At 46.0% G+C, this 25,711-nt stretch overlaps 2 protein-coding genes and 1 long non-coding RNA gene across 8 annotated transcripts in view; 2 read left to right on the plus strand and 1 right to left on the minus strand.

The window, feature by feature from the left end:
- The window catches only part of CFAP263 (cilia and flagella associated protein 263), a 36,630-nt gene extending 32,512 nt beyond the window's left edge, over positions 1-4,118 (plus strand). Inside the window, exons 9-10 of one of the 2 annotated variants that reach the window (XR_014804856.1) lie at positions 659-1,246; positions 1,562-4,118. Coding sequence is in view for 1 of the 2 variants with exons in the window: in NM_001244688.1 (NP_001231617.1) it covers positions 659-745 (87 nt within the window). In the remaining variant the exon portion in view is untranslated. 2 annotated transcript variants of the gene reach the window in all.
- PRSS54 (serine protease 54) lies at positions 1-15,906 on the minus strand. 5 transcript variants are annotated; one of them, XM_084959843.1, is made up of 7 exons: positions 15,744-15,896; positions 14,932-15,022; positions 11,537-11,708; positions 5,537-5,795; positions 4,813-4,944; positions 1,461-1,724; positions 1-153 (listed from the first exon to the last, which is right to left on the minus strand). In XM_084959843.1, the coding sequence occupies exons 1-7, from the start codon at positions 15,744-15,746 to the stop codon at positions 94-96; spliced, it is 981 nt and encodes a 326-aa protein (XP_084815969.1). In that variant the 5' UTR covers positions 15,747-15,896; the 3' UTR covers positions 1-93. The 5 variants fall into 5 exon arrangements, with proteins under 5 accessions (XP_084815969.1, XP_084815970.1, XP_084815966.1 ...); XM_084959844.1 differs by having other exon boundaries at positions 11,580-11,708; positions 15,721-15,879; XM_084959840.1 differs by lacking the exon at positions 1-153 and having other exon boundaries at positions 966-1,724; positions 15,744-15,906.
- LOC106510490 (uncharacterized) overlaps positions 10,326-25,711 on the plus strand; it is a 21,180-nt gene continuing 5,794 nt past the window's right edge. Inside the window, exons 1-2 of the long non-coding RNA XR_002344545.2 lie at positions 10,326-11,601; positions 13,880-13,944. This is a non-coding gene — a long non-coding RNA (uncharacterized LOC106510490). The remainder of the gene's footprint in view (positions 11,602-13,879; positions 13,945-25,711) is intronic.

Consider the following 25,711-nt stretch of genomic DNA (forward strand, 5'->3'; position numbering starts at 1 on the left):
TTTTTAAAAGTTGAGATAATAATGGATTTTTAATATCCCTCAGAACCCGATTCCATGCATTTACATAGTTGCCAAGGGTGTTTTCGATGTTGACTAACCCGCAGCCTTTTCATATAGTACAGGGAGCACAGAAGCACCCTCGCTTCTTGTGAGCTGTGGGAGAGAAAAGGGAAAAGTGCAAACAATATGCTGGCGTCAAAAACCAGAAAGCACCCAGACTGCCGCAGGCCTGGTTGTACACTGAGGGCACATCAGACATCCTTAGAGTAGCTAAAAACCCACTCAGGTCGCTTGGGAAGCTTGGCTCTGTTTGTGGACCCCAGCTCTGTTTCCCACAGTCCTTTCTCCTGCTTTTCCATAGTCACTTGGTGGCAGGGAAATAAATTAGCATCCAAACTTGGGCCCATCAGATCTGGGGCTGAGAAGTAGCAGAGAATCCCAGCAGGAACCTGCAATTTCTCACTTTATGAAACAGAAATAAGTTTTTTAGAAGAATCTTCCAGGCACCCCTAAGTGGCCTTTGTCTACAGCGGGCCTGCAAACACTGCCCCCTGCACAAGGTCATTCGTACCATCCCAGGACTGGACACGGTAGGATAGGCACAATTCTTTTGTCCTAAATGACCTTCCCCCCCTCTCCCCCTCTTTCCTTTTTGCAGATGTCCTTAAAAGGCTACCGCAAGGCTTGGAATAAAATGAAAACCACCAATGAGCAGTTGCAGGCAATTTGCCCCCCTGGGAAATAGCGAGAGGCAGGCTACGGCTGCACCAAAAAGTGACCCATTAAAGTAATCAGCCCCTTTCTAGTCATGGGGCCCTCTCACTGTTCCCTGTGCTGGCTAGTGTCCCCGACTCTCCAGCCAGGCTGCCTGTCACCTCCCAGGCCACTTCGGCCCCTGGGGAGGGTTTTCACAGCCTGGCCCTGGGAACCATTAACACTGAAAGAACCACAGGGCACTCTAATGGTTTGTCACTTGTTAGCCCACATTTAGTTCACAAGCACACAAGAAAGTGACCTTCCCGCAGGCAGGAGTGGGACAGAGGAGGGAGAGCCCGCCCAGTCTGTGCCGTGGGCCTGTCCGTAGCAGCCAGCCATGCAGCTCTCAAAGAGAGACACCAAAGCAACATGGTGAATGCCTGGCACTCAGCGTTCTGAGCTTAGTCTTCAGTTTGGAGGGTTAACTCCTAGACTAAGATCCAATTACAAAAGAAAACAAGCACAAAGAAAAACAAGGTAATTGCTTGGGGCTGATGTAACCTGTTCTGACCTGCTAGAGGCCGGCCCTCCCCAGCATCCCCACCATAGTAGTCATAGTACATGGGTTGTATGTTCACCTCAGTCCTGCCTAACTCCCTTAGACCCTTTTCCCTAAAGTCTAGACTCGCTTGAGTGCCATTTGTTGGCTCTGAATGCATGGTGGCCCTATTTTGTCCTTGGAGGTGTGCTTGGGACCATCCAACCTGGCTCAGCCCAGACTGTGTTTGCTGTGTCACGGCAGCATTCGATGAGTAGCCGGAGAGATGAATTGTGTTCTCCCAGTGGTGGAAAGAAGACAGGGGAGGGCTGGTCCTCTTGGTCTTGGACGTGATCCAGTCGCTAAAGTCTTCCACCTTCATGTACAGGAACAGGCCAGGGCACTTCTCACCACCTTGGGACAGGATTCCTCTCAGCACCCACAGACTCAGTTCCTTCAGCTGGCACATCATTGGGTTTCCGGGGTCCCCCTGTGACAAAGGACAGAAGGCTTTGGGTCTTAGAAAAACTTTTCTTTTTTAATATATCCTTGCACAATTTACTATCTGTTCTAGAAATGTTTTACACTGGTTCTCACTGGAAATGGGGTAGATTATAGGATACTATCTCCAGTCTAGGCCACCACCACCGCAGATTCCAACAAGATGACCTTTCCTTTTATTGTACAAATTATTTCCTTTTATTATACAATCCTGCAGTTTGCCTGTAGCATCCTGGTTCCCATTTCGCTTCCTTGCCCCTTTCCAGTCCATGCAGCAAATCCTCCCTCACTTTTGGTTTCTCATTCCTCAGTGTTGATATTTTGTTCCTTTCTGGTCTGGAATGCTCCCGCCTTCCTTGCTTTCTATTTCGTTTCCATCTTTTGTTTAAGCTGCTCCCTCCCGCCCTCGGTCCTGCTAGGGTCAGGGTCAGGGTCAGGGTCAGGGGCTGTGTTTGTTCACAGCCTTTGCAGCCGGGCAGCTGCCTGTCAGTGCCCCTGCCCTGCCCCCTGCCCAGGCTCTCACCTGTCTCTGCTCTGGAGTTCTGCTGCGCAGATCTTTTCTCTTGTGAGGTGTGGGGTGGAAGCTGGCATGCTAGACATGGGGCCCTGGCAGGTTACCTAATTCTCTCTGAGCTCAGGTGGGGGCACAGTCAGTGCCTGTAGGTCCGGCAGAGCTCCGAGCACAGTGCCTGCCATACAGGATGCACTCAGTCAACAATTAGCTGCCTTGACCCTGGTGTCTAGAAAAGCCATTATTTTTATGTGAAAAACTGAGAAAGGCTGGAAGAGCAACAAGACAGCTACTAGGTATAATTAACCTCGCCTGACCCCCCACCAGGCCTGGCCCAAGGTCCACCCTGGTCCCCGAGGGGGCTTATCATCAAGGGCTAGCCAGCCAACTTTGACCTGTGTGACCTGCCTTGCTGGGGGGCCAGGCAGTCACACTGCTCTCACTGTTTGGACTGAGGCATGGAGGGAGGGGGTTTGCAGTCGGCAGTGGGGAACAAGCTGAACAGATTCAACGTTGAGAAGCAGAGGGAGGCAGGCTCTGCAAGGCAGCCCTAATGCCCGGTCGTCGCACAATCACACACATAGGGATGACCTCCTGGACTTCGCTCTCTGCCTCTCATCAGATGGGAGGGAGCACTTTAGGGTGGGACTCGTGATTTTTCAGTTCTTTACGTCCTGTTTTCATCCACTGCTGCCAAACAGCAGAGGGTAGAGGTTTCCTCCCTGAGTGTTGGCTGGTCGTCCCAGGACTGAGTGGTGGACAGGCTCTTGTCTGCCTGGGGCACAGAGGCTCTCTGGCCAAGAATGGAGTGATGTCCCCTCTGTTAACCAGTCCCACTCCCAGGTTGTTTTAACTGTGCTTTTACAGCCGGAGGAAGAAAAAGAATGTAATTCAGGACCAAACGTTTGACAGATGATGGTGTGGTTGATGTCCCCAGCCATTGTGTGGATTCACAAGTCACCATTCCACTTAGGTGTAGAATACGCTGCTTTTTCTCTTCCCCATAACCTGGAAGGCTGAGACTTCTGAAGCTCAAGCAGTGGAGATGAAAATTACCAGGTGCTCCTCTGGAGCAGCCCTGCCTCCTCTCCCGGGGGAGCGACCACAGCATGGAAGAGCTCGTTTATTGTGTGATCTCAACCTTGACATTCAGCAAAAGCTCTAACAGTAGTGGGGACCAAATGGGTGAGTTCAGAGTGATTCTGCTTTTGCTGGGTTTCTGGGGACCCATCAGGGCAGACACTGAACCCGTGTGGTTTGTTCTACAAGGGCAAAGTGTGGCTTTGAGGACCTCTGGACATTAGAACCCATTTCCTAGGAGGATCCTGGGTAGACCAGTCACCATTTATTTGAGATGGTTTGCAAGCACAGTTCTGTTCAAAAACAAAGGACTATTTACCAGTGTACTACAGTTAAAAACCAGTCTCAACTTTGCAGGTGGTTTAAAGAGGTGATCATTCGAAGATAAGCAGCTTACCATATTCCAGTGAACCTAAGATGCTCTTAAAAAATTAGCATCTTTGAAATGGGATGTGTCTTTTAATTGGTTCATTTCAGAGTTTAAGTAGCAGCATTTTCTATCTCTTGGTGTTACATAAAAATAATGGTGCTTTCTAAAACTGACAGCATCTAAGATTTGATGAAGTGTGGCACTAGATCGATGGAGCGGCTGATGGCAGGATTTTGTTAAACAGCTACGTCTTCTACTGTATTTTAACACATTCTCAGATTTAAGATGTTGCTGCAGTCCTCTACCTGGCAGAGAGCCCAGTACAACATAGGCAGTCAGTCAACATCTAACCAACTTTGGAACAGCAACCTGATGAAAGGCAGTCCTTCATGCTTTCACAATAAAATGACTTTTGGGAAGAATTGGCCACATGTATGTATTTTTTTTTCCTTTTCTCTAAAAAATTCCTCCAGGTCTTCTGGTAAAAAAATTTCCCCATTAGGGAATCCTAAAGATTTCTTTGAGGAAAATTGTTGATCAGCATCTTAGACAATTTTAGAGGAGGGAAACTACGTGGAAACCTGGCAGAGATGGATTCTTGTCTTTAACATTTATTAACTATGTGGCCCCCATAAGCCACACTTTTTCCAGATGTGGATACAGGTGTTTGTGAATTCTACACATTTTCCTGAGACAGTAAGACAGCCACATCTGGACAGCCCTCATCTGGGTGGAGGGTAGGCTTCTGACAGGAAGTAATAAAAGATAAAGCGACCTAATAACTGATGAGCAATAGCATCAGTCTGGGTTGCACAGGAGCCAATACAGCAACCCCGCATAGTAGGCATGCTCAAACCATTGCTGCATGTCTGGTTTGGACTCGCTCTTTCAAACTTTGAGCTAATGAAATACGTGATTTAGCCATGCTTAGTCATGTCACAGTGGCTGGTTAATTCATTCAGCAGGTGCTATTCACCCCAGAGATGCTGGTGAATCCCAGGTGACCGTCCCTGCCCTCACAGAGCTCACCATCCAGCAAGGGGGTGTCCCAAGGTGCCCCATGAGGTGACCGCTGCTTACTCTCAGCAAGCAGCTTCTACTCCACCGTGTTCTTACCAAGCAGACGGAGTCGGTTTCCAGCTCTATGTGATTGCCACATCCTGTCTTCTGGATTTTGTTTAAGGGGCACAGGTCGATGTCATTCACGGAGATTTTCCTCAGGATACTCATCGTCATGTGATTTCCTGTCTGGACCATGCAACAGAGAGCCCAAGAATGATTAACGAGAAGACTTCCCCCAAGTCAACTCAATTACCGCTCACATATCCAGAGGGGAGTGAGTGGGAAATGTTCGGAGAAACCCCCTTTTCCTCATGGAAATCAGAACCTGTATCTGAGTTTTTTACTAAAAACTACCTTGCTTTGAACTTGAATGTGAACCTGGGCAGAGAACATGTTCATGTTCCTCCACATCTGCGGAGGGTGAATGCATTTCCTTGTTTACTTCCCAAGCACAGAAGAAAACAAGCTTGGCTCGGACAGGGGGACTGTCAGCCCTGGTTCAAGGAATAATGTCCCCTGGCCCTCCATAACCTTGCACCCTTTCAGGCTTCGCTGCCCATGTACTTTCCATTTTGGTGTAGGAATAGAAGAAATAAGACCAACTAAGAATGGCCTCAGAGAGGGCAAGTGCTGGGAATCTTGACTAAGCGAGGGTTCCAGCCCAACTCTAGAACCTTAGGCCACCTGAATTATTGAGCTAAGCGCTAGAACAGTCCATCCCAGTCAGCCCCACTGCTAGCACACACACAGCCTCCTCTAGGAGAAGGAAGGCATTAACTGCAGATGTAGGATTCCATCCTGCCACCCAGCAGTTCTCCAAGGTGGGTGGCATATGCAGCTTTCTGCCGAGGAAGCAAATGGGTTGGACCAGGCTGTTGAACTTTATCGCCGTGTCTGTCTTCAGCAGGGCTATGTTGTTTTTCATCGTTACATTATCAAAGTCCTCATGGATGATGATGGTGTTGACTGGATACTCTTCGTGAGCAATCAGTTTTGCATCCATCTTAGCTATACCCACTATAGCGACAGCATCCTTCCTGGAGAGAGCAAGGGGATCTTGAGAAGTCAAGGCACCAAGGAAGCATCACACTTCCCTGTTTTCATATCTGTTATTTTTTTCAGTCTGAAGCACTCATCCAACTCATCTTCCCTGAGCTAATTTTTACTCACTCTTTTTTTTTTTTTGGTTTTTTTGCCTTTTCTAGGGCTGCTCCCGCAGCACATGGAGATTCCCAGGCTAGGGGTCCAATCAGAGCTGCAGCCACTGGCCTACGCCAGAGCCACAGCAACTCGGGATCCGAGCTGTGTTTGCAACCTACACCACAGCTCACGGCAATGCCGGATCCCTAACCCACTGAGCAAGGACAGGGACCAAACCTGCAACCTCATGGTTCCTAGTCGGATTCGTTAACCACTGCGCCACGACGGGAACTCCAAATTTTTACTCACTCTTTTGAACCGAGTCCCCAGGAAATTTTTTTCCCCATTTTATCGAAGTATAGTTGAATTACAATATTATGTTAGCTTCTGGTGTACAGCAAAGTGATTCAGAGATATATATACACACACACACAGACACACACATACATTTACATATATATATATAGACTTTTTCATATTCTTTTCCATTATAGTTTATTACAGGATATTGAAATTGGTCCCCTGTGCCACACAGTAGAACCTTGTTTTTTTTATCTATTTTATATAGTGTAGTTTTTCAGGAAATCTTTTCTGAACCCCTGGATGTATGCCCTCCTTTGTAAGCCCATAGGATCTTGAGAATTCTATCTTAATAGCATATGCCCCACCACCTAAAGATAATCTGTTATGTTATGGCTGATTATCTTTTTTCTGTACTTATTTATTTTTACATAGTTGTAGTCACACCCAAGGTGATTCTTGACTTTCACACTTAACCTTTTTTTAAAGTTTTAGTTATTTTTATTTTTCTCCATTATAGCTGATTTACAGTGTTCTATCAATTTTCTACTGTACAATAAGGTGACCCAGTCACATATGCACATATACATTCCTTTTTCTCACATTATCATGCTCCATCACAAGTGATCAGATATAGTTCCCAGTGCTATGCAGCAGGATCTCATTGCTTATTCATTCCAAAAACAATAGTTTGCATCTATTAACCCCATCCCACTCTCTCCCCCTCCCCCTTGGCAACCACAGGTCTGTTCTCTACACACTTAACCTTTTAATTCCAGCATCTATCTATATTATATACTTGGCACATGCACTTCAGAGAAATTTTGATTTTAATAATGATAGTCAATTGGGTATTTTCCCCTTCTCGGGAATCACCCAAGGAGCAACGATAATGAGAAATAAATGAAAATACCATAAAACTAAGAGACACTAGAGAACCAAACCTCACAATCAGAGGACAAGCTGACAGAAACAGCCCAAGTATAGAGGGTTACAGATGATACCTATTGTCGCAGTCACAAAAAGCTGGCCAAACAAGCTTCTCAGCAAAGAAATGGAAAGTAAAGAAGTGAAACCATGACCAGAATGAAGGCCAGTATGGAAGCAGCATAAAGGAGAGCAGGGACCACAGAAAACACAATGAGGGCCACAGAAGGGAAAGGTGACCAAAATGAAATAGACATTAACAAAAGATTTTTAAAGACTAGAGAGAAAAATGACAAATATGGCAGTCAGCAGAGAGCCAGCAGACCACAAAGAAGATAAATAAAATAAACAGAAAAAAAAATTTCAAGATCTAATTTAAGAACATCATTCAGAAATGAGAATTGAGTATACAGCATGGAAGGGTACTCCATAGCCTCTGGGAAAAATGCCACAGAATGATCAACACTGAGACAACTCCCAGCAGGAAACAAATGGCATGCTCCATTAAAGTAAATCAAGGAAAGTTTAACCACGGGACTCTTTACAAAGGTCTTGCAGGATGCTGGGAAACCACAAGGAACAGTGCAGTGTGCTGGGGTTCCGGGTGGCATTCGCAGCTTCCTGCCAAGACAACAACAGGGTGCTGGTGGGAGGGAGTGGTCAGACACAGCTGTGGGGAGTGGGTCACTTGGTGGAGGAGGCAGCCAGTCTTCAGATCCTGTCAGGGGAATGAGGGCCCTGACCTCACTACCCCTCCGCCCCCACCGCCTTCTCATCTCTTGCTGGTGCTCCTTTTGGCCAAACCCAACTGGAATCCAGAAGACAAGAGCGCCCATTGGTATAAACCACACACGTCAGCCTCCTGGGACCCAGCAGAGTAAACAGAGTAGGGCGTGGATCTGGAGGAGCATCTGGGAGAGATCCAGCATAACCAGTAAAGTTGCTGGACTTCAGGGACAAAGAAGGAATCCTTGGGCATCCACGAAAAAGTGGATTCAGTCATCTTAAGTTTGGTCCCTAATTTATTGCCTAACCCCAGGAACTTGAGAGAGTGAAAGGGCATACTAACAATAGGATATTATAGGTGGAAACCAGCCCTCTCCCGGGCATACTATGATGTGTGGTCTCCCACCTACAGACGAAAAAATCAGAATGCCTGCAGACTTCTCCACAGCAAGATTTAATATCAGAAGCTGGGGAGTAGGAGTGGGAAATGCCTAATAAGTCTTCAGTAGGAGCAGATATGATCTATGAATTCTATACATATGTGGTCATTCAGATTGAAGGGCAGCACAACGTTTCTGAATATGCAAAACCCAAGGAAATACGGTTTTGGGGAGTCCTTTAAAAAAGTACTTGAAGGCAAATTTTAGCCAGTTCTAGTGTTGAATGGAGAAAATCCAGCAAAGGGGCTGTCAATATGCATGGAATTTGTTATAATAGGAGTCTAAAATTAAGACGAAAGAAAAACTTTTAAAGTTATAGATTGGAGTAGTAATGTCAACCCTGGCAGTAATCACATGGTGTAACTAGAGCTGAAAAGAAAGCAGAGATGGGTGTACACACCAATTTTCTCATCTTTTATAGGATCTAAACTATTATTTATTTACAGCTACTGTATGAAATAACAAGAGTGTGCAAATATGGATATGAGTCAAGGTAAACATTAAACTACATAAATAACCGATTAATTTTGGGTGGTCGTGGAGAAGGAGGGAAGACGTGAACAGACAGGAGTTCTGGTGTTGGCCACAGTAGCATCTAGAGAGGACTATCCAGAGAGAAGTAGAAGATTTGGGTGTCTTCCGTGAAATCACAACCCTAAGATGAACACCAGAACACAAATTCAGACTTTCCAGATTTGTCGGAAGAGACATACAAGATAAAAGCCATATAATGAAAAGAAAAACAGGAAGCAATCAAAGCAGAAAAAAAAATCTAAAATAAAACCAAAAGCAGGAGTTTTATTCTGAACATCAGAGCAGAAGGGCGTGCAGTAAGACAAAGAAAGGCTTTTAATGATGATAAGGAATTCATTGTACAGTGAAGACCTCAGTTATAAATATCTGCAGCAAGGGACACAATGTTCATGAAGTAAATTCCAGGAAATAGAAGAGGGAAAAGCCAGAAGCTTATAATTTGTCTCAGTCAGCCTAGGACTGATCAACTGGACTCCCTGCCCCAATTTTATATAGTAAATTGTACTCCAAGGACAGAGAATGAGCTTTTTAATTTACCTGTGGAAAATATTCACATGGACCACATAGTAGGCCACAAAGACAACCTCAATAAATTCCTTAATAGATCGCCAGGCAGTCTAACTCAAAATTTAATCGTGTTAGAAAACAAAACACCCCAACAGCTGGATATTTTAAAACAGTCTTTAATAAAACCCAGAGTCAAAGAGGAAATCAAAACCAAAACAGCAGACCAGATAGAAAATAGCAGTGATGAAAATACTACACAGAAAACAGAACCTCTCTGAGGGCTGGTTGGCCATAGCCTTCAAGATCTAGGCCAGTTTTTCCACTCCCGGGTTACTCTTGTTGCAGTATATTTACATGTGTGTAAAATAACGTATACACAAGTATGTCTACTGCAGCATTTTTTGCTACTATTGGAAAGACTGGAAACAATCCAGATTTCTATTATTAGAGAACTATGTAATTATGATACATCCATTGTGGGATACTGGGCAGCTAGCTAATGAAAATAATGAGGTCGCTTTCTATGTCTTAATAAGAAAAGATTGCCCAACATTCATGACAGAGTGAAACAAACTAAGAGTGGAATAATGTGTGTGGTGTGCTACCAGTTTGTACTGGACCAAATTATGTCCCCTCAAATTCATAGGTGAAGCCCTACCTTCCAATGTGACTGTGTTTGGAGATAAGTCCTTTCAGGAGGTAATTAAGGTTAAATGAGTCCACAGGGTGGGGTCCTAATACAGCAGGACTGGTGTCCTTATAAGAAGAAGAGACAGCAAGAATGTGTGCATGCAAAGGAGTGGCCAGGGAGAACAAGGGAGAAGGTGGCCACCTGCAAGCCAAGGAGCGAGTCCTCAGGAGAAATCAAACAGCTGACACCTTGATCTTGGACTTCCAGCCTCCAGAACGGTGAGAAATAAATTTATGTTGTCTAAGCCACCCTGCCTGTGTTATTTTGTGGTGGCAGCCCCAGCAGATTAACACGGGGCGGGGTGGGGGAGAAAATTCTCTCTGTGTCAATAGATATGAGTCAATATGGAGAGACCTATGGGTATAGAGACATCCATGAGTGTATGGAGTGTTTAGGGAAGAGCGCCCGATAAAGTGGTGACAGAAATGGCCCAAGGGAGGAAGGATGACTAAAGAGGTGGTGGGGGAGCTGCTTTTTGTTATATACCCTTTGGTTCTCATAGTATTACAGATATTTTCATTTAAATACATTATTTTCAATTGAAAAAGACAAATCATCTGTTAAAAAATTCAGCAGCTGCAGAATATTCGACCAAGGGTTTATACTATAATGCATTTAGCATAATTAGATTATGTACTTAACCCTTTCCTTCTGTGCTCTGTGTATATCTAATGTATAAATATATAAGATACATGTCACATATATGTCCATGTAATAGATAGATCTATGTGTAATTATAGATGGTATTCGTATACTACATATGTTATATGATAAGCTAGATAGAAGAGTAACTATATCATAATTTATCCATGATAATCAGACATTACATTTCCAGCATTTTGTATGTAATTAATCATCCTAGGAACAATTTTATGCATAAAAATTTTCATTAATGATGATACCCAGAAGTGAAATCACTGGGTCGGAAAGGGAGATGTTTTACTAACAAAAGTTATTTCTTTAATAGCACATATAGGTGTTTTGGTTTGAAAGAATGCCCATTTGTTGTAAAGAATTTGGAGAACATAGAGAGGTTGGAAGAAGAAAACGAAAGCCTGTGTATTCTGAGCATCCAGAGATAGATGCTTTTCAAGGCTTTTCTCCACGTGCCGGTACTTGCGGCAGTCTCATTGTTAAGGCCCGGGGTGAGTGTTTTACGGTGAGGGCCCCTATCAGGACAAGCAGTGGAGACCTCCAGGACCGAGAGTTAGTGCCGTCGTGGTTGTAGTAACATGCGGGGGGTGGGGGGGGGAGCGGGTAGTGGAGAAAAGATCCTTTCCCTTTGCAGTTAAGCAGCCAACAGCCCTCACAGCGGAAGACACACACACCGCGCCAACCTCGGCACCTGCTGATTGTAGGACCCCCAGACAAACGCCAAGCAGTGGAGCTGGTAAAAAGCCCTGTGGCTCTGTCACCAGGGATCTGCCTCCCAGGCCTCCCCAAGCTGAGAAGGAAGCAGAGCCCCCCGCCCCATGCCGGTGCGCCAGCCTGGGCCCAAAGCAGAGGTACTGGCCTGTTCTGAAAGGCAGATGCGATGCTGAGGATCCAGAACTCACTGAGGATGCTGCCAAAAGCCAGGTGGGTATACTGGGAATCCTGCAGCGACACCACCCATGGGAACTCCTCTTCGTTGACCAGACCCTCCTCTGAAGTCTCCACAATGTTGCTTTTCTGGATGCCGCAACCTGCAGGGGGTGTGCAGGGGCCTCACTGCTGGGGCCGCCGCTGCCTAACCAGACCTCAGGACCCCCTCGCTTTCCTGCTGCTTACCCGCTCCTGGCTCTCCGTGTTGTCACCACTAATCCTGCTACCCTCGATTAGTTTCCTAGTGGGTCTTCTTCCCTATAAGAGACCCTTGGTGGCATCTTTGAATCTAAAAATAATGTTAGGCTGCCAATAATCACTCTCATCTTTTGAGTGCTCAGCACTTAGCAAATAATTGGTGTCTGGAACGTTTTATATACATCAGCGGTTCTTAAGGTGTAGTCTGGGACCTTTGGGCGTCCTTGAGACCCTTTCTGGGGCCTGCAAGGTTAAAACTATGAGCACACTAAGGCTGCGTTTGCTCTTTTCGCTCTCATTCTCTCAGAAGAGTACATGGAATTTTCCAGACACTACATGATGTCTTCTTCACACTGAGGGCTAATAGCATGTGTGAACCCGGATATTCTCATGTTTTAAATTTTTCCCCGGTTTTAATTTGTAATACGCTAAATATGGAAAGATATTAACTCCATAAGCAAAAACTCTTTGGGGTTCTCAATAATTTTTAAGAGGATACAGGGGTCCTAAGACCAAACGGTTTGAGAACTGCTGATTTCCACAACTTCATATAGTTCCTCCTGCCCTCCTAGAAGGGGGCATTGTCATTTTCGATTTGCAGATAAGAAAATTGAGCTTGAGAACAGGTAAGCCCTTGTCCAAGTTACATGGCTGGTAGGATACAGGGTTGGTCCAGATGAATCCAAACTCCATACACCCAAGGTGGCTGTATTGCCCTGTGTGTATGTTTTGTAGTCATAGATCCATGGAGAGTGTTAGGATGATAACCAGGAAGCACCTTTTGAAACTCAAAAGCCCCAGCTTGGGGCTCCTTTGCAGGCACCCTTGTAGGATGGGTGTTTCACCCTCCCTGGATGCTGACTCCCCCCACTGCCCTGTGTCCTCCCTCAACAGTCTACATGCCCTGTTCCCAAGTTGTCCCCAGGCCAGGGCTCCTCACTGGACCCAGGGGTGCCCATCTCATCCTCGCCTACTCAGAGTGGGGTACAGGGGTTCTCGACCCGGCTGAACATTTCGTGTGCCTGCTGCCCAGCCCTTCCCAGACACCTGGGGATGGGGCCTGGGCACTGGTATTTTTAATAAGCTCCCCAGGTGGACACTAATGTATATTTGGGGTTGGGAACCACTAGTGTCCCAGATCTGATTGACCCTCATGTTTTGAGACTTGGGGAGCATCACTTGCCTCTCTGGGCCTCAGTTTCCTTTTTAGAGAGGCGGGGTAACACACGCCTCTCCTAAGAGAAGAGGTGTATCCCCATGACTGATGATACTAAGCCCAGTGGACTATTCCATCCCCCTACTGCCCCGTGTAAACCACTACTCCAGTTGCCACTGCATGAGCACCCAGTGCTTGTTTCTAAATTGGTGGCTGTCGGAGTTCTCCTATGGTGTAGCAGGTTAAAGATCCAGCATTGTCACTGCAGAGGCTTGGGTTGCTGCTGTGGCACGAGTTCGATCCTTGGCCTAGGAACTTCCATTTGCTATGGGTGCTGCCAAAAAAAAATTAGTAGTCCTGGGTCCTGTGTGTCTTGTGGTTGGTCATACAAGCTAACAAGGTCAGGTTATTGGTGGCTTCTTTTTCAGCCATTCTTCCAACTGTACAGAAGCCTTGCTAAGCTCGGGGCTGGGCTAACAGGGAAAGATTTCAAGATCCTTTCCCCACCCCGGGGAGGTCACAATGCATGGGGGAGATGGACACACTGAAGAGTGACAGTGCACAGAGAGACCTGAGACACAGGGAGTGTGCCTGGAGTATACAAGGGGGGCATGGATTCTGCCCAGAGCATTAAATCTGGGAGGCCTTCCTCCAGGAGGTGACCTCTGAGGTGAGCATCAGTGACAGAGAATTTCCAAACTATGGTGCTGGAGTCGACTGAACCTTCAGTATAGTCCTTAAAGGGCCACGGCAGACCTCTCCGTGCTAGGGCACCATGTAACCAAACATCCCTATGACTTGACACTTGGAGATTTTGCCAGAACAGTGACAGAGCTGGTTGTTAGCAAGAGGATGTCTATAAGGCCACCAAGTGCTTCAGAGTCACCAAAGACAGGAATTCCTTTTCTCCCCCACCAGGACACTGGCCATCTTCAGTGAACGCAGCACGAACCAACCCTTCCCAACCCAGCAAAAGCCTACAGGTGTGTGATGACTTTTGTTTTTTCAAAGCTCTGGTTGGCCGGTTCATTAGACCTTATAAAACCCTTGAAAGGCCAGGATATAATGAGGACATCTGTCTCAGAGAGGAAATGTTTGCCCTGAGGCTTTTTATGAGGCACAGGGGAGGCTCTTGCTCTGTCTGTCTCCTTGGGTCGCAAGGACGGGAGTGGCTAGGAAGGTGAGGTAGTTCTCTTGACAAGTGTGTGAGTGCACGGGTGAGCGAGGAGATAGGGCAGGGGGTGCTCTCTCCTGTCTCCCATCTGACTCCAGGAGGATGGGAGAGAGCCAGCTGGGGTGGCAGCAGGGCAGGGCAGAGCCCGCTTTACTCAGGTGCCCCCTCCCCAGCTGCCCCTTTCTAATCTGGAATCTTGGTCCTGGAGGTCAGGGAAGGGGCTGCGGCTGTCACTTCTGCCAATTGAGACCAGGCAGTCTCTAAGGCACCTCCCTGCCCCAAGGGGTCAGTTTTGAAATAATGATAAAAGTTTAAGGGTAAAGAGCTTCAGAACAACAGTGCTCAAGTAGAAACCCTCAGGGACCAGGCAAGGCCTGGGTTCCAAGTGTGCAAGATGCATCTCAGGCCCCATCCAGGCTTGGGGAGGACGTCCTGATGGAGCTGGGAGGTGGGCCCCAGGAAGAACAGGGCAGGGGCTGTGAGTGGGGAGGCGGGTCTCAGCCAACCTGCTGCCCAGGGGATCTCTCTGCAGCCCAAGGCCTCTTTTCCTGAGCTTCCTCTCACCAAGGATTAGCCCTGACATCAGGCTGCTGAAGCCACAGTTTCCTCCATCCACAGCCCATGCTCCATTTCTCTGCCTGGTTCCCACCAGCAACGCATGCTGCTGGGAGCAGAGCACTGTGAGTCACCAGCCCCTGAGCCCCTTTCTGAGCCCCTCTCTGGTCATCAAGGACCATTTCCTTTCCCGGGACAACCCCCCTCCCAGGTTCCACCATCGGCTAAAGTCAACACTCACTGGCGGAAGATCGGGAGACGCAGAGCAGCACCAGGAACATCCCTCTCATCGCAGCCACCCCCAGCGAGAAGCGCGCAGACACCATGGGCAGCTGTGAACACAGAACATCCAAACACATGGGCTTTTCCTCTCCTCCCTCAGGTGGCGGTTTCCCCCAGGGTCCCTTTCTTTCCTCTGGCAAAGCTTCCGAGACGTGGGAAACAGACCTGTCACATCCCTATTTTTTTGGTTCCGTGCGGTAAAGAGCCAGGGACCAGCCGCCCAGCACCAATATTTAGTGGCAGCTTGTAAGCGCAAGGAGAAGAGGCAGCCCACGCTGGTCAGTTTTCTCCACAATCCAACCAGGATCCCCAGGTTTCCCCCAGAGCTGGGTCTCAGAAAAGGGTCATTTTTTGACTCGTGGAATCCAACCCTTGCCTTAATCTGTAGCCATAAAATGCTCGTGAAAGAAGATGCAGGGTTTCCGTGAAAGCCCACCCTGGTTTTGCCCTCCTGCTAAGTAAGCTCTAAGAGATGCTGGGTTTTCTTTTAACTGGTGACAGCTCCTACTTTTACTTAGTCACAGCCCTGGGAATTCGCTCAGGTCGCTGACACAATAGCCCTGTGCGGTGGGCACTCTCACCCCCATTTTACAGATTCAGAAACTGACACTCAGAAACATTGAGAATCCCACCCAAGGTCACAGCCGCCAAGTGGAGGAGCTGGAATTCAAAGCCCAGGCGTGCTCCCCCCTCCACCGAACCGCCAGGCCTGCCCTCGCCTCAGACAATGCACAGTAGCCCAAGGAACCTGTGCCTGCCGTTCTTAGTCACCATGTTCGGCTCATGACCCCGGGTGTTTCTTGTTGTCAGGATGGTTCTCAGAGTTGTTCGGTGAACTGCTCCTGCTAAAGGAGAAATGCACTCACTCGGGCCTTACACCGCAGAGCCCAACAGAGGGATTCCTTCTACCACCTCAGGAAGAGTGTTCCATTGTGGCATCACGGTTGCCATGGTGTCACCAAGCAAATGTCTGGACAGGGAATGCAGGAGGAGCCAGGATGAAAAGCCTGCCTGTTTCCTGAACTTGGCAGGGCTATTCTGGAAGTCTGGCTCTCTCCAAGTCTAGCCGAGACGACATCCCTCTCGCTAGATCACAGAGTCCTGTCCAGTTGTGGCTGCAGCCTGTCTGCCTTCTTAGTACCGCCCTATGTCTATCTGAGTCTCTCTGACTGGACTGGAGGAAGCCCACGACGTGGGTGGCTTGGTTTTTTTCAACTCCTAACAACATTCTTACACCCCCAGTATGGTTTCCTGGAGGCTCAAGCCTAGTTTTCTTTAGCCTCTTGGCTTGCGGGTACACCTAGAGCTACCAGAAGGGCCCTGCCAGACCACAGGGGCAGGTGGATCTGCATTCGGGCCACTATAGATAGCTCTGGCTTCGGCGTAAACGCCACGACTGCAGAAAAGTGTTGACAGCATTGTGATAAGATTTAACTCCTTGGGACCAGAGGGCTCGCAGGCTGCTGGTGCAGGTGCATAAATGCTGTTTATTGGACAGACAGATGAATGGTTGATGGAGTAAAGGACGACCGGACAGAAAGCAAAGCCTGGCTAGAGAGAAGCTTCTATCTCTTCCCCTCACGGTTTCCCTGGCATCCAACCTATGTGCCTCACCAGCCTCCGTCACCTCCAACACCAAGGCGGTCTTGGCTTCTTCTGGGAGACGGAATGGGAAAGATTTTTGGCAGTGGGAGAAACGGAAGTTGTTGATCCTTCACTCTGCTCCGCGTTGCAGGTCTCAAAGAGCTTTCACATAGGTTTTCATGTTCATGATTCACGGTCAGCTGCCCGGAGGAGGGAATTACCCAACTTTCCAGATGGAAACGTGGTGCCTCCGGATGGGAAAGTCACTTCCCTAAAACCGAATACCTGGAAAACGTGGGCAGAGCTCCAGCCCAGATCCTTCCAACTCCAGGGTGGTCAGCAGTCTCCACATATGCATTTCTCAGCCTGGACCGCATGCTGCCTTTAGAGGGGTTGGAAGTAGAAGCAGTGATTAGGGCAAAGTCAGGGGCTGCTCTTTAAGAGTGGGGGTGCTGAGGTTAAGGCACAAGATCCCAACTCTTTCCAGATTCCTCTTTATTTCTACATGAAAAGCCATGTGCAAGCTGCCAGAAACACTCCTCACAGGAAGGATCTAGTAAAAAACACTGTAAGAAAGGCTCAGAATCCTACAGGGGTCAGCAGACCTTATAGATAGTGGGCCTCAAATTTCCATCCTCTCTGGGCCACTTAAACAGACCATCAACTTTAGGTAAATCTTTTTAAAAATCTGTCGCAATGTTTTAAATAATTATGTAATTTTTTAAGGTTAATAATAAAATTTTTATTTTACATCTTTGAGAGGAAATCTATTTGCAATCATATGCCAAGGGCCCCATATCCAGGACAGTGACAGCATGAAACAGATGTAGTTTTTCAGCCTGTCACTTTCTATTTTTACTCTTTATTTTTGTTAAGTTAGAAAATCCTGGAGTTTCCTTTGTGGCTCAGTGTGTTAAGAACCCAACTAGTATCCATAAGGATGTGGGTTTGATCCCTGGCCTTGCTCAGTGGATTAAGGCTCCACCAGTTGCCCTGAGCTGCGGTGTAGGTGGCAGATGTGGCTTGGACCCCACATTGCTATGGCTGTGACGTAGACCAGCAGCTGCAGCTCCGATTCCATCCCTAACCTGGAAACTTCCATATGCCGCAGGTGTGGCCCTAAAAAGCAGGAAAAAAAAAAAAAGAAAGAAAGAAGAAAAATCCTAACTCTCAATTAAAGGACATCAGAAGTCATAGCATGTTCTGGCGGTTCTGTCAGATGTTCAGTTCGGGGTGTTCAGATTGAACATAGACGTTACATTTCTTTCGGGAAGTTGAAAGTTTCATCCTGAGAGACAGTGATGGTTGGATTTCTAGTCTACTTGGTTGCTCTTCCATCTGGAAAACATTTCATGTCCTGTTGCGGTTTTGGAAAATGGTTTTTATTTTTATTTATTTTTTGTCTTTTTAGGGCTGAACCCACGGCATCTGGAGGTGCCCAGGCTAGGGCTCGAATCACAGCCTACACCACAGCCACAGCCACACAGGATCCAAGCCGATTAGACCCCTAGCCCGGGAACTTCGATATGCCAAGGGAGCAGCCCTAGAAATGGCAAAAAGACAAAAAAAAAATAATAATAAAATAAAGTTATTTAATATAAAAAGAACATTTAAGGGAGTTCCCTGGTAGCCTAGTGGGTTAAGGATCAGTGTTGTCACTGCCATGGCTCTGGTTTGATTCCTGGCCCAGAAATTTCTGCATACGTCAGGTGTGGCTAAATCACATCTTAAGATCTTTTTTTGTTTGTTTGTCTTTCTGCCGCTCCCGCGGCCTATGGAGGTTCCCAGGATAGGGGTCTAATCGGAGATGTAGCCGCCAGCAACAGCCACAGCTACGTGGGATCCGAGCCTCGTCTGCAACCTACTCCACAGCTCACGGCAACGCCGGATCCTTAACCCACTGAGCAAAGCCAGGGATCGAACACGCAACCTCATGGATTCATTAACCATTGAGCCACAACGGGAACTCCATACCTTAAAATCTTTAAATCAAACTTATCACACAACCAAGAGGTAGGACATTACCATTATCTGGCATCTACCTACGTCTTCCATCCTCTCTCTCATTCTCTTGCTCTTTGTTTAATATGAAGTTTATCCATGTGTATATATAAACTTAACTATATATTGAGTAGCTGGGCAAGAGTTTCCCTCAGGTATATATACTAGAAGTGGGGTTGCCAGGTCAGAGGAGCCGTTAGGATATATCTGTCCTTAGAAGGTCATACTAAACTCTCTTCCAAGGTGGTTGTACCCGTTTACACTCCTATAAGCAGTCTCTGTGGATTACTACTGGTCTACATCCTTTCCAACACTTGCTACTGTCAGCCTTAACTTTGGGCCAGTCCAACAGATATAAATGACATCTTCCTGCTAATCTGCACTCCCCTAATTACTCATCAGGTTGGATATTTTCCCACATGCTTATCGCCTCTACGAGTTCATGCTTGTGTCTTTTGTCTTTTTTTTTTTTTTTCTGTTGGGTTGCTTGCCTTTTTCTTACTGCTATAGAGGAATTCTTATTACTTTGTGAGTATTGCTCCTTTTCTATATTGCGAGTATCTTCTACCAGTTGTGGCCTGTGTTTTTCCTTTTAATTTATTTATGAATTTTGAATAAACAAGTCTTAATTTTAGTTTTAATGAAGTCAGATGTATGCATGTTATACAGTAGGTCCTGGTTGGTTACATTATACTTTTAAAATTATTATGATGATTTATGATTGTGATTTTATTCAATGATTGTTTGGATTTAAATAATATTTATTGTGTTATTTGTTTACTCTTCCTTTTTCTATCTTAGGCCCTTATATCTCCTTCTTCTACCTCTTTCCTGAAGAGCATCTTTTAGAAGTTTCTTTGTATGGATTTCTTAATGACAAAATTTTCTCAGTTTTTGCTCATCTGTAAATGTGTGTGTGTCTCTCTCTCTCTCTCTTTTTTTTTTTTTTTTGGTCTTTTTGTCTTCCTAGGGCCACACACGCAGCACATGGAAGTTCCCAGGCTGGGGGTCCAGTCGGAGCTGTAGCTGCCGGGCTACATCAAAGCCATGGCAACGTGGGGTCTCAGCCGCATCTGCGACCTACATCACAGCTCAAGGCAACGCCAGATCCTTAACCCACTGAACGAGGCTAGGGATCAAACCCATGTCCTCATGGATGCTAGTCGGGTTCATTAACCTCTGAGTCACAACGGCAACTCCTCTCTTTCTTAAAAAGCCGTTTCAGTGGTACGCAATTCTAGGTTGAGAATTATTTCCCTCAATTTTTAGAAGGTGCTCTTCCCCTATCTTCTGGATTCCATTGCTGTGAGAAAGGGTGCCTCAACATAACTGTTGTTTCCTTATAAATTATCTGTCCTTTCCTTTAGCCCTTTTTAACACCTTCCTGTTTGGGGTGTACTGTGCTTTCACTAAGGTGGGTTGAAGTATGAATTTCTTTTTATGTTCTGTTTAGGGTACGTTATACTTCCTGTCTTTGTGTTTTTATATTTTCTTATAGATTCTAGAACTATCTCAGCTATTACCTTTTCAAAATTGCCTATTCTTCAGGCTCTCTCTTCTTCTGGGACTCCAAACTGACATACATTAGACATTCTTATTCTATCCTTCACATCTCTTATTATCAGTTTCATATTTTTTGTCTTTGTGTCACTGTGCTGCATTCTGGGTGATTTCTGTGGCTATACCTCTCAGTTTACTAATTCCCTCTTCACCTATGTCTAATTAACAATTCAATCATCCTCTGGAGGTTTTTTCCAATTTGACAAACATTTTTATTTCTCAAAGATCCATTTTTTCAAGATCTCTCTGTTTCTGAAGTTCCTGTCGTGGCTCAGTGGAAACAAATCTGACTAGCTTCCATGAGGACACGGGTTCGATCCCTGGCCTCTCTCAATGGGTTAAGGATCCAGTGTTGCTGTGAGCTGTGGTGTAGGTCTGCAGCTACAGCTCTGACTCGCCTCCTAGCCTGGGAACTTCCATTAAGCTATGGTGTGGCCCTAAAAAGACTAAATAAATAAATAAATAATTTTTAAAAGATCTCTGTTTCTGATAGTCTGTTGTTGGTCCTCATTTTTGTCATTGCATCCTTTATTTTATTTTTTGCTTTTTAGGGCTGCACTCATGGCATATGGAGGTTCCCAGGCTAGGGATCCAAACGGAGCTGTTGCTGCCGGCCTACACCACAGCCACAGCAACGCAGGATCCCAGCTGCGTCTGTGACCTACGCCACAACTCACAGCAATGCTGGATCCTTAACCCACTGAGAGAGACCAGGCAGGGATCCAGCCCGAAACCTCATGGTTTCTAGTCAAACTTGTTCCACTGTGCCACGACGGGAACTCCTGCATCCTTTATTTCTTCAACTATTTCATATGTAGCTGTTCTATATTCAGTATCTGACAGTTCCAAGATCTGCTGTTTGAGGGGGCGGGGTAATTCTAAATATGTTTTCAGTGTTATCTGTTAACTCTCAGACGGATTGGCTTGCCTTCCTATGTGACTTCCTAGTGCGAGTTGGTTTCTTCTTCATCTATGGGTGTCTTAGATCATCTCTTCCAGAGAGTTTGCTTCTGCCTCTGGTCACCAGAGGGCGCCAGTGCCTGGGACTGCGGCTTGGTTTCCCACCGTCTCCAAGAGTTAAGTATTTTAACAGCTGTGCTGCTCAGAGCACTTGCCTCTAAAGCAACTGTGTTATCAGCTCATTTTTCTTGAAATATCCTCCTAAAGCTGCTTTTGTGGGAGCAAAGATAAGTCAAAGGATGTGTCTTCTGCACCGTTTTGCAATGAGAAAGCTCCTCAGACCACCCAGTCTGCAATGATGCTCAAAACCAAAAGGGCCTGAGCATTGCAGCAGACCACACATTAGAAACCGGCCTCACAGACTCCCCAGAGAGCAAAAGGTAACTTGCAGGTAGTCATCGCTGTGCTTCCTTTCTCACCGTTGGATTTGTTCGTTGCTGTCGTTTGGTTTGATTTTGGCTGCTTTCTCAAACACATCATGCTCTCAGATTCATCATCCCAGCAGAAGTAAATCACACTGGGGTCGCAGCCACTCCTTTCCTGAATTACAGTATTTACATGTCTATTTTTCATCACTATTTTTATATTTCACGGAACCTCTTTTAGCCATCCTCTCATTTTTGTGAATTGGGTCTATAAAACCGCTCAGGCCTGTTGTTCCCACAGGCCCAGGTGTGGACCTGAAACCCTAGCCAGGCCCTCAGATCCTCCCCTCCCTGGAATCTGAGTCTTGAGCCAAAAGGCAGAGAGGCCAAAACAGCTGGAGCCACAGGGTCAGGCCAACCCAGGCCCTTCTGGCCCTGCGGCCGCAGTGAGGGCTCCTCCCTGACAGGGCCCCTCTGTGAAAAGCTCAGGCCCCAGCAGCAAACTTCTCCATGGCCGAAGAGTCAGAGATAGTTTCCGTTGCTTCTGACCAAAGAAAACTTGACTGATCCTGTGGTTAGAGTAGCGTTTATGCCTAAGAATTTTCTTTGCATGTCCGGTGACTATCGCCTAATAAGGTCTCTTCAGCAATCCAAACAACAGTGGTCACTGACAAGCTTATATTATCTATTTCTTATATTATCTTTCGTCATGGTCCATCCCAAGAGACTGGATACACTTCCCTGTGCTGTACAGAAGGACCTCATTGCTTATTATTCTAAATGTAATAGTTTTCATCTACTAACCCCAAACTCCTAGTCTATCCCCCTCCTCCCCCACCCTTGGTAACCACAAGTCTCTTCTCTATGTCCTTGAGCCTGTTTCTGTTCTGTAGATAGGTTCATTTGTGCCGTATTTTGTTTTATTTTATTTTGTTTTTTAGGCCACACCTGTGGCATATGGAGGTTCCCAGGCTAGGGGTCAAATCAGAACTGTAGCTGCTGGCCTGGGCCACAGCCATAGCAATGCCAGATCCGAACTGTGTCTGCAACCTCACCACAGCTCACAGCAATGCCAGATCCTTAACCCACTGAGCGAGGCCAGAGATTGAACCTCATGGATACTAGTCAGATTTGTTTCTGCTGAACTGTGATGGGAATTCCCACTTGTGCCATATTAGATTCCACATATGAGTGATATCATATGGTATTTGTCTTTTTCTTTCTGACTTCATTTAGTATGAGAATCTCTAGTTGCATCCATGTTGCTGCAAATGGCATTATTTTATTATTTTTTATGGCTGAGTAGTATTCCATTGTGTATATATACCACATCTTCTTAATCCATTCACCTGTTGATGAACATTTAGGTTGTTTCCATGCCTTGGCTATTATGGCTAGTGCTGCTGTGAACATACAGGTACATGTATCTTTTTGAATTGTAGTTTTCTCTGGATACATGCCCAAGAGTGGTTTTGCTGAATCGTACGGTAGTTCTACTTTTACTTTTCTGAGGAATCTCCATACTGTTTTCCATAGTGGTTGTACCAGTTTACATTCCCACCCAACAGTGTAGGAGGGATCCCTTTTCTACACAGCCTCTCTAGCATTTGTTATTTGTGGACTTATTAATGATGGCCATTCTGACCAGTGTGAGGTGATGCCTCACTGTAGTTTTAATTTTCATCTCTCTAGTAATTAACGATGTTGAAGATCTTTTCATATGCCTACTGGCCATTGGTATATATTCTTTGGAGAAATGTCTAAATCTCCTGCCCATTTTTCAGTTGGGTTGTTTGTTTTGTTGTTGTTGAGTTGTATGAGTTGTATATTTTGTCAGTTGCATCATTTGCAACTATTTTCTCCCATTCTGTAGGTTGCCTTTTCTTTTCTTTTAAAGGTTTCCTTTGCAAAAGCATGTAAGTTTGATTAGGTCCCATTTACTTATTTTTTATTTTATTTCCATTGCTTTGGGAGATTGAACTAAGAAACATTTGTACAGTTGATGTCAGAGAATGTTTTGTTTATGTTCTCTTTGAGGAGTTCTATGGTGTCAGGTTTTATGTTTAGTCATTAAGCCATTTTGAGTTTATTTTTGTGCATTGTGGGAGATACAACCTCACATTTTTCATGAAACATACAACCTTGTCCACTGAGCTTCCATTTCCTACTTTGTGACAGAGACTTGGGTACAAAGACTATTTCACATTCCTCTTCACACTATGAAAAAACAAGACAGATGCAATGCTAAAACACCACTGATATTTGTCAGCATTGTAAGAGTTGAATCGGGAGCAGTGGGAACCTTAGGGGCTAGAGAGCAGGGACCCTATTTTAAGGGGGTAGCCATGGCCAGATTCCATCAGCAACCACCGGCTTACAGTCTGTGTAGGAAAGAAAACCTTGCCTACTATTTAGAAGGACAGAAAAGTCCAAGGCAGACATGAGTGTGTATGCACGCAGGCATTAAAGATTTGCAGTGCAAAAGCGAACTAGGAGGTTTGGACTTCGTGTTTGAATTTTGGACCTGGAGACCAGGCTAGGGTCTCCAGTGCAGCATTGAGTGTCCAAGAGCTGACATGGTGACCCCACATCACAGATCTTTATTGGCCCGGGTCCCATGCAACAAATGCCTCAGCAGCCGCTGAGGATTGGAAGGATGAAAACCAAATGTCACAAGGCAACTAACTCCTCTCATTGCTTAAGACTGAAGACCATCGTAAAGTACACATGCACACACACGTACACGTATAGAAGTGTGCACGTGTGCACATACACATGCAGGCATGCACACCTGCATACACATGAAGAGCTCCCATTCCTACTCCCACCCCCCACCATGCACATGGCACCTTCATCACTCAGAGATGCCTGGCTGGCACTCTGCAGATTGGAACTGGCCCATTTATGACCCCATATAATGAATAAAACTGGACTTATTTCCAACAATTAAAAACATTAAAAGATTTTCCATAAAATGATGGATTTCTGACTTCTCTAAAAAAAAAAAAAAAAAGAAAAGAAAAGAAAAGAAACAGAAAAGCCCTCCAAGTATCTGGTAACATTTGGCCTGCATTCCAGCATGGGCAGCTTGGAGCTCAGGGGTGGCTGCCCCCTCCATACCAACCATTCTCTTAGACTGCCACAGGCCCCACCACTCCCTATTATCTTACACCAGACTGCCCTGTTGTGGTAGACCTGTGGGTGGAGCATGGAGTCAGGGAGAACAGGATGAGAAGATAGGGACAGAGACTGGAAGAAGAAGAGGAAGAGGAGGAGAGAGGAGAAGAAGAGCAAGGTGGGATGGATGCTTCCATCTTACAGTAAGGTACAAGGTGATTTAGGAAGACTTCCTCCATCTGCCAACCACCACCATGTCTGATGAAATCATGATTACCATTTAGTGGATAGCAGGGCTGGACCTGTTTTCTGGGGGGTTACATATATTACTGAAATTCTTGTTAAAATATTAGCAAATAATCCTGCAGAAAATGTTTTTGTACAGGTCTCCATAAGCAAGCATAAAGGATTTTTTTTTTTTTTGCATAACCCATTATACTAAAGAAACAACATTGCTTGACTATGCTGGGTGAACATAACAGTTCGTTTTCCTGGGAGGAACTTTTCCTGGACATGAAATAAATCAACTTGTCATTGTATTTCTCAATGTCAATGACCAAAGCAAGCCCTGACGGAAGTGGAAAATGGGAGCTACACATGTTTTGTTGGAGCACTGGGATCCCCTATAGCAAGAGCCTGATCCAACAGCAAACCCCCATGTCTTGCCTCCGCTGTCTCCTGCTCTGTGGGGCTGGCAATTGCCCAGTTCCACCCAGGACCCTTTTGCTGTCTGGGAAGTTGGAGTTTCCGAGGCCATGGTGTCTAGCCACAGGCTGGCACCGTTCGAAGGATAAAAGCTGCCCTTTTCCAAGGATCCCCTTGCAGGTTGCATTGGTGGTCTGCTTTCTCTAGTAAAGACGGGCGTGCTCAACGATACTGATGCTTTTGAGAACAAATTCTGCTGGATCAGGACTCTCAGCCAGTACATAGAGGGCAGTGCCACCCAATGCCTGGACCCCCAAAAGGTCTTGGTCATCAACTACTGAAGGAGAAAAAAAGCAAGCTAAAAAACAGGCTGCCGACTGTGAGCTCATCTCTGGCTTTGTTGTTTTGGTTTTTTTTTTTTACATATATTATAAAAAAAGCAGATGTAGAAAATATCTGAAAGACCACATCCACACCCCTGAGGCGCAGATTGAGACTATGAGGTGA

The sequence above is a fragment of the Sus scrofa genome, chromosome 6 (genome assembly GCF_054392235.1).
Source record: "Sus scrofa isolate SSC_HxYL_T2T_F1_AM1 chromosome 6, Sscrofa_HxYL_maternal_Yorkshire_Landrace_v2.0, whole genome shotgun sequence".
Classification (NCBI taxonomy): domain Eukaryota; kingdom Metazoa; phylum Chordata; class Mammalia; order Artiodactyla; family Suidae; genus Sus; species Sus scrofa.

Excerpts from the sequence above, each read along its gene's own strand:
- PRSS54 (XM_084959840.1), bottom strand. Across the intron at positions 5,796-11,536 it reads GCATCTGCCTTTCAGAACAG|GAAGGATGCTGTCGCTATAG; the intron begins GCCAGTACCTCT and ends TGCTCTCTCCAG. Across the intron at positions 4,945-5,536 it reads GATGGAATCCTACATCTGCA|ACAGGAAATCACATGACGAT; the intron begins GTTAATGCCTTC and ends TGCATGGTCCAG.